The 8690-nt window shown below is 39.6% G+C and overlaps 1 protein-coding gene across 1 annotated transcript; it reads left to right on the top strand.

The window, feature by feature from the left end:
* Positions 1-2960: 2960 nt before the first annotated feature.
* Positions 2961-7138, top strand: LOC107755130 (iroquois-class homeodomain protein irx-5-like). The gene is made up of 3 exons (XM_016571830.1): positions 2961-3485; positions 4471-4876; positions 6369-7138. The coding sequence occupies exons 1-3, from the start codon at positions 3246-3248 to the stop codon at positions 7052-7054; spliced, it is 1332 nt and encodes a 443-aa protein (XP_016427316.1). The 5' UTR covers positions 2961-3245; the 3' UTR covers positions 7055-7138.
* Positions 7139-8690: the final 1552 nt, after the last annotated feature.

Raw genomic sequence — 8690 nt, 5'->3', positions numbered from 1 at the left:
TTCAAATTTGCATGGATTCCATGGGCAAAGTGTATCAGGCTATATAATTTCTAGTACAGAATATGAATATTATTTAAATATAAATTTATTTTTGAAGTTTCTATTGCCGTTTAATGATAAAATAATAATGATATTAATAATAATAATAATAATTGGTAGTAGTAGTATGTTGCTTTGCTGCTTAGGGAATAGGGTTTACTTGTGCACATGTGTTTAATCATTTCATAAAAATGGCAAGGTCAAAAATAAATCACATCCATTATTCGCTACGGATCTCCCCAAAGCATTAGCGGCGGACTGTTTAGAATTTCAATTGGCTTCCAAGTGGCAAAACCCCTTAGCTAATACATCAAAGAATATTTGGCGTCAACTAATCGGTTTAGGGCAGATTTGGAGTGGCTAAAATCCGTTTGAGGGGGACAGAGAGAGAGAGGTACACGCTACCGGCTGCCCACTGCTGTCTGGAGAGACACGCCTAACCTTGTGCCTCAAGGAAACCGGTCATTCACGTTAACTAACTTTGTTTAACCAGCCCATTCTGCGCGCGAACGCGAGAAGCAATTAGTCTGCTACAATAGATAATGCTTTCTAATAATAGTTTCTAAATCCAAATTAAATTATGTCGTTTCCCTCAGGCATTTTGGTGGAAGCACCGCTTGAAATACCTCCCCTACTTTTTTTTATTGTCCTTGTTATATGTCGTTTGACATATTGCATTATTGTGCAAAGATTCGGACTCTTGCATATCTGCACGCCTAGTCATATTACAAACATGCATAATTGGAAACATAAGCGTCCGTCATAAAACAAGCGAAAGACAATAACTTATACATCACTGAGCGCACATCCTAACATAAGCCTACACCTCCCCTTGCCGTCCAGTCTGGGAGTTCACGGGAGCATTTCGGGAAAATAAAGCACGAACTATTTCAATATAAGACCCCTTTGCTAAAACACCATGTTCAAAAATGTTATTGTTCAAGTATTCGTCCACTTACTGCTTTGATGAGGCTATTATATAAATAATGTCATTTAAGTTAAATTGTCCTACCTCTCTGCCAGCGCGTGTAGAGTGTGACTAGTCCCTGCTGCATTTCTCTTTCCATGCTTTCTTTCATTCACCCCTCCACTATCGCTAAACAGACTGCTTATCGAATCCTATTGGCGAAGAGGAACTCATTACTGCCGATAATACTCTATCAATGAATATTGACGTCATTTAAATGCTACTCCCGCGTATCCTTGGAAACCGATACGCTATTTAAAGGTGACTGTGCACTTCCAACTGTGCTTCAGCAAAAAATAAATAAATAAATAAATAAAAAACAGGACACATAAATAGCAAGTGGGATATTGAATGAGATTAAGGGTTTTATATGGGATATGGATTTTTTTTCTGTTATATGCACTCGATTCAAAATGTAAAAGGACAATAAAAAAGTGTATGGCTATTTTGGTTTACTCATTAATAGATATTACAAGAAATAACACTCATAAGTTATTGTCATCTCGTATGCTCCTCAGTTGAATTTCATTTATTCATATACACTCAGGGGTGGTGCAGATATAATAAAAAACACTTTACTATCACAGCGCGGTAATTTCGTATGTTTACAGTTTGTTTCGCTTTGAACTTAGTATTGGTCCACTGAGTTTGAGCGTCATCATTCTTTACTCTTGAGCGTGCAGTAACACGTGACCTCATGAACGCACTTTGTAGCAGCGCCTACAGCGATCCCTTTCGGCTCAGAGAGACTTTAACAAGTGAGCCAGTCCACTGACTCCTGCTTGAAGTTCCTCAGCCACCACTTGTGTTTTTGTTTTTTACTTTTTGCTTATTAATCATCAACACCAGATGTATTTATCAGTTCACCTGCCGTTTGTAAATATGTGTAAAGAAAACTTGGTAGATTAATAGATTTAGTGTTAATTTTGCGCCATTTCCACTATTTTACATTATTTGGGTAGGCTATGTGTGGACATCACTTAAATTATGAAATTTAATCATAAAAAATATTTTACATTACATGTAACTTGTTCTTTTATTAGGTTTTTGAGCTCTAGTTATTTATTGTTGTGATGACGTGTGCAGTAAATAAAAATAAAATCAGTTTTATCTTAATGCATTTTAGGTATATTTATTTAAATTAAATATTTATGATATATCTCTTGTTATTTGTTAGTATAGACTAACAATATAGTCTGCGAGCAAATAGAATAAAATACATAAGGATATTCTCCGCCGCTGAGGAATATATCTGTTTGATTCAAAGGGGCTTAGAGCCCCTGGTCGTGATGGATTTGCCGTGGTTTATATGGTCTTAATCTGTCTGCGCTTGGGGCTTTGGTGCAAAGGAGAAGAAGATCTGGTTTGTTCCGGGATCTAAGGCGAAAACTGTCCAGCGGACAAATCAGTTAACACCTGTCAAAAGTAACTTCTTCACTTTCTTACCGCTGAGACTTGATCTAAGCGCGCATACAGTCACTTTCGACTCTTTGTTTCTGTAAAATTAGGGATTTTTTTTTCTTTGCAAAAACTATTGTGTAAAAAATGTTGTTCAAACTATACATTTATACAATGAGGCAATAAAATATATACTACCTCCAAATTATCCATGATCATTTGCAAACGCATGACAGTTTAAAAGCAACACCAAAACATCCGTGTTCAGATGACTTAAGGCACGATGGATCAGTCTGTCGCGCATTCTTGAAAAAAAAGTATGTTTCTAGCTTGCAATGAGCGACGAGATCACACAAAACCAAGGAGAATGAAGAACTGCAAACAGTACTTGTAGCGTCTCCTGTCGTATTTGGCAAGCTGTCCCCAAGAAGATAACAGTCCATTTGTTATTAATCATGTGTGAAAATGAAGGCTTCGTGTATTTAGAAATAGTAGGCGTCAGAATCCTCAATTTCCAACTTAGCATCCTGGCAGAGCACTCTCCGAAGCAAAGCCCCATCCGAGAGCAAAAAAACTTGTCCCGCGCGCTCGGCATGAGAGTCACAGCGCGCGCAGAGGGTGAGAGAGCGCCTCGAAAATCCGCGTGTGAGTCTGACAACGACTGATTAACGAGTGTGAGGTCTATGCATTCGTCGTTCTCTTTAATTTCCATCTCTGATATCAACGTGAGGAGGACGGGACGGAGGTCTGATTACTCGGAACTCTATGAGCGAGCGCAAAGAGCGCGTGAGAGTTTGAGGAAGAAGAACTCAAGTGAGAAGCTTATATTTGGATCTTCACCATGGCGTACCCTCAGGGCTACTTGTATCAGCCATCCGCCTCTTTGGCACTCTATTCGTGTCCAGCCTACAGTACAAGCGTGATATCGGGACCCCGGACAGAGGAGCTAGGGAGATCTTCTTCTGGCTCTGCTTTCGCTCCCTATGCCGGATCTACAGCGTTCACCAGCGCCTCGCCAGGCTATAATTCCCATCTCCAGTACAGTGCTGATGCGGCCGCCGCTACTTTCACTTCTTATGTGGTGAGTGCGATATCCACGGTCTTATTTTTCTACTTTTAGAAGTTGCCGGATAAATTTTTTACGCTTTGTTGTAATGCATATTGTGTTGCAAGAGTGAGACACACGGTAATCATTTGCGCAACATCTGAGGTTTTAACAATCAAATATGCATTCGCGGAATTTGACTGGGTTTCATGATATTAAATAATGTATAGGCTATTGCAGTACAATAAAAAAAATAAATAAATAAATAAAAAAAAAAATTGTTCTCAAACAGATATTACAACAAAAAGGCATTTGATAATTTTCTCTACACAGTGAATAAAGCAGTTCACTTCGAATTCTATATGCAAATAGAAGAACAGAAAAAACATGATTTCGCGTATTTACTGAATGAAATAAAAAATATGTATTTTTGTTGCCATTTGTGGCAACACGATTTCCTCAGTTATGTGGGCTGCAGGTGAGGAATATTCCTGATATTAAAAGGAATAAATTATCAGTTGTTTCCCATTTCTCTTTAATCATGTATTTAGTAAAATATGCTAATTAAAGGAAACATGTTTTACCGGCTATTCAAATGTGAATTGCGTGCACGTAGCGTACAACACACTGTCAGATGACCCAACATAAAGCTGCAACTTCTAATTAGCTGGCTAATCTGAAAATAAACATTGTCAAAAGTCAGTATAGCTGTCGAGGGGAGATTTATGATCGTTTACAAAGAGGAGGGATTTTGGATGGAAAGTTGTGAAATTGCATTTCACAATAATTCTTGCTGAGGGGAATGAGGCAACTGACAAAATTGAAATGATAGAATATGTGGCCCCGCGGCCTTGCGCTTTACTGTTTTGAATTAATAGATTTAAAGTGTGTACATGTGTGTGTGCAAGAGTGTTTGTTTATGGTGTGTTTGCGTAAGTGATCTGTAACCGATCCTACATTGTGCGCAGGTGTCCATAAAGTGATATTTTGCTAATAAAACAATTGGTTTGGCTCCTTGCAGAGCTCTCCGTATGACCACACGACAGGCATGGCCGGATCTATAGGGTATCATCCTTACGCTGCTCCCTTGGGCTCGTACCCGTATGGAGACCCAGCTTACCGCAAGAATGCTACCCGGGACGCAACAGCCACTTTGAAAGCTTGGCTTAGCGAGCACCGGAAAAACCCGTACCCCACCAAAGGCGAGAAGATCATGCTGGCCATCATCACGAAAATGACCCTCACTCAAGTGTCCACCTGGTTCGCTAACGCCAGGAGGAGGCTAAAAAAGGAGAACAAGATGACCTGGACCCCACGGAACCGGAGCGAGGACGAGGAGGAGGACGAAAACATTGATCTCGAGAAAAACGACGACGACGAGCCAAACAAGCCCACGGACAAGGGAGAATCCACAGACACAGAGGCAGGTCTGTGGAAAAATCATAAATTTTTCATTGCAGTCGTTTCCACTCCGGGCGCAAAATTGATTGCTGGTTAATGGTGGTATATTATTTATAATGGGAGAATTGCTTTAAATAATAATCACCTTGAACTCCTCTAATTTGACTTCTTATGGACTGAGAATTGCTGGTGACGTATGGTGTTTTGCACTTCATTTATCTCGAGCTGCATAATAAGGACACAGCTGGCGCACGGCATCTCATTTATAGCTATAATAATACCAGCCATATTATTGTTATTATTATTATTATTATTATTATTATTATTATACTATGAGGGGAATGAGGCAACTGACAAAATTGAAATGATAGAATATGTGGCCCCGCGGCCTTGCGCTTTACTGTTTTGAATTAATAGATTTAAAGTGTGTACATGTGTGTGTGCAAGAGTGTTTGTTTATGGTGTGTTTGCGTAAGTGATCTGTAACCGATCCTACATTGTGCGCAGGTGTCCATAAAGTGATATTTTGCTAATAAAACAATTGGTTTGGCTCCTTGCAGAGCTCTCCGTATGACCACACGACAGGCATGGCCGGATCTATAGGGTATCATCCTTACGCTGCTCCCTTGGGCTCGTACCCGTATGGAGACCCAGCTTACCGCAAGAATGCTACCCGGGACGCAACAGCCACTTTGAAAGCTTGGCTTAGCGAGCACCGGAAAAACCCGTACCCCACCAAAGGCGAGAAGATCATGCTGGCCATCATCACGAAAATGACCCTCACTCAAGTGTCCACCTGGTTCGCTAACGCCAGGAGGAGGCTAAAAAAGGAGAACAAGATGACCTGGACCCCACGGAACCGGAGCGAGGACGAGGAGGAGGACGAAAACATTGATCTCGAGAAAAACGACGACGACGAGCCAAACAAGCCCACGGACAAGGGAGAATCCACAGACACAGAGGCAGGTCTGTGGAAAAATCATAAATTTTTCATTGCAGGCGTTTCCACTCCGGGCGCAAAATTGATTGGTGGTTAATGGTGGTATATTATTTATAATGGGAGAATTGCTTTAAATAATAATCACCTTGAACTCCTCTAATTTGACTTCTTATGGACTGAGAATTGCTGGTGACGTATGTTGTTTTGCACTTCATTTATCTCGAGCTGCATAATAAGGACACAGCTGGCGCACGGCATCTCATTTATAGCTATAATAATACCAGCCATATTATTGTTATTATTATTATTATTATTATTATTATTATTATTATTATACTACTACTACTACTACTACTAATAATAATAATAATAATAAATGTTAAATGACTTTTACGTTGCAAAGAAATAAACAGTAAAACAAAAAGTAAAACTAGACATGTTTACTGATGTGCTGTTTAAAATGTGCATGCAATATTTTCTCTCTCAAAAATTATACATGTTATTGTTATATTGTTATAAATGTTATTGTAGACAAATCTTGCTTTATCAAATCTATTTTTTATTTTTTTTACTTTCAGATCATAAACTCATTAACCCAGGTGAGCTACCATGCGACAGCTTTAAAGACGAGTCTCATGCTAAAGAGCTTGATCCACCTTTGACAGACTCGGAATTAAAAGACACAGAGGAGCGGACGGATTTGCTCGCCGAACAAGCAAAACCCACCACCTCTTCTCCCTCCGTCCTACATAGAGGAAATGATCTCATTACGCAAGAAAAGCCCTCAGAACCGGGCCACGCCGCGAGCACAGGGAACAGCAACGTAACGTCTGTTATTCATTCTCCCCCTTCGGCGCCCAAACCCAAACTCTGGTCTCTAGCCGAGATCGCCACGTCTTCGGACAGGTGCAAAGGGAGCAGTGAGGCTCCACAGGCCACGGGGCTGGGTCAAAGCACAGTCATAGCCAGCGCTGCCTCGCCGACCCGGTCCTCCCCTCAGTGCCCTCTCCCTAATAACACTGTCCTTTCTCGGCCTATTTACTACACGTCCCCTTTTTACCCGGGCTACACGAACTATAGCACTTTCGGACACCTCCACAGCAGTCACGGTACCAACACCAGTTCCACTGCACATTTCAATGGATTAAGCCAGACTGTTTTAAACAGAGCCGAGGCTCTGGTAAGAGAGAGCAAAGTAAGAAGCCAAACACAGGTAGATCATTGTAAACCTTATGAGCTAAAGAAAGGTATGTCAAACATTTAATACCGGATTCATCGCCAATCACACGGACATTTATTTATTATTTGTGGTTGCTTAAAGAAGAAGCAAAAGAAGACGCATTCTGATTAAAAAAAATAATAATCAGATGACAATTATTTTCTGAGTAAATGCTTATCCTCAAAATCTTAGTTTCTGAATGATTCATCAAGAGGATGTAACTTCTAAGAATTGTCTTAAACGCTGCAGCCGCCTGAGTCTATTTGTATTAAAGACTAATATGTATATTTAATGTAGCATTTTGTATTTAAAATGGACAATACACTATCTTTGAAGTAAATTATGGAAAAGAAATTGTGTGCAGCGATTGATTTGGGAGTTTGCATGCATGTTAATGAGAATTTGATAGCTGCACAATTTAAAGCGATATTATGTATTTGCTGATAAATTACATCATGACCGGACAAATAGGATGTTATTGCTAAACGCTGAAATGTCTAAGTAAAGCAGTGTGATAATACTTGGAATTAGCAGGAACATAATTTTCCGGATTTACCTCTAAAAAAAACAAAAAACAGGCAAGGGTGGCACATTTTGAAACTCGGGCGGTTTGGGAAAAGCCATTTGAAGACGGGACTTTATTTGTCGGTGGCTAAGTTTACAGAAGTTTTTTTTTTCCCGATAGCATTCGGTCGGGGCAATGCTCATCTCTCTTTTGCAAACAGAGAGATGCCTCGGCGGATGAATATTGACATGACAACACCGGCAAAAGTGTCGAGCAGTCATTTAACCCAATTACATTCCAACCGCGTCGTGTTATATGCAAAGCAATCAGGTGGCGAACTCCAGTAATGAGTTCGATTTTATGCCAAATTTAGACCTCATTACTATTTCCTAGGCGTGGCAAAGTGATTAGAGGCGCGCGGCGATGCGGAGTGGGTCTGGGAGCATACAGCTCTGTTATATCATTAAATGGTAGGATGGGCTTAATAGTGCTTTGGATTATAGACGCTGATGGCTTTCAAGAGTGTAGCCAAGGTGCCGTGAAAAGCAAATGTCCCCCTGGCATGGCCTGTCCCTACTGTCCTGCACCTCTACCCTCGCCCGCAGGTAGGTGTCACACTTGCTCTTAATTTCGAGGCCTGACTCTTTAGGAGACTGTGAGTAAACCTTTTTCAAGAGGCGCAGATAACCTGGAGTAACAGATTATAAATAAGGTTTAAAAAATTGTTTATGTGCTTTAGCAATTACAGAAAGAGTTATCAAGATACAAAATACCACGCAGAGATTGCAGTTAAGATTAACAATAAATAAAGATTTAAATTGTTTTAGTTACACATTTTATGCTATTTCAGTCTCCAAATTACAACACAACAAATCTATAACCGACTTAAGTGAACATTTAGCTAATTATACAACTCTCCGGAACATAATTAAAAATAATATATATATTTTTTAAGTATGTTTTGTCGTTCGTTATATACAAATCAGTTGTATTGTTTAACATGGTTCCATAAAATATAATTATGATTATTATAAAATGTTAATATCATTAATAAAATTGCCTTTCTGTATCGAAGTATTGCCTACTTAAAATGGACACGGACAATTAAATTTTTTAGCACATCCTCTTCATAGGACAGATATTTTCAGCCTTTAATAATAATAATAATAATAATAA

Source organism: Sinocyclocheilus rhinocerous, unplaced genomic scaffold (genome assembly GCF_001515625.1).
Source record: "Sinocyclocheilus rhinocerous isolate Xijiao unplaced genomic scaffold, SAMN03320098_v1.1 scaffold591, whole genome shotgun sequence".
Classification (NCBI taxonomy): Eukaryota; Metazoa; Chordata; class Actinopteri; order Cypriniformes; family Cyprinidae; genus Sinocyclocheilus; species Sinocyclocheilus rhinocerous.
Note: the sequence above shows the minus strand (reverse complement) of the source record. Positions and strands in the feature narration are given on the sequence as shown.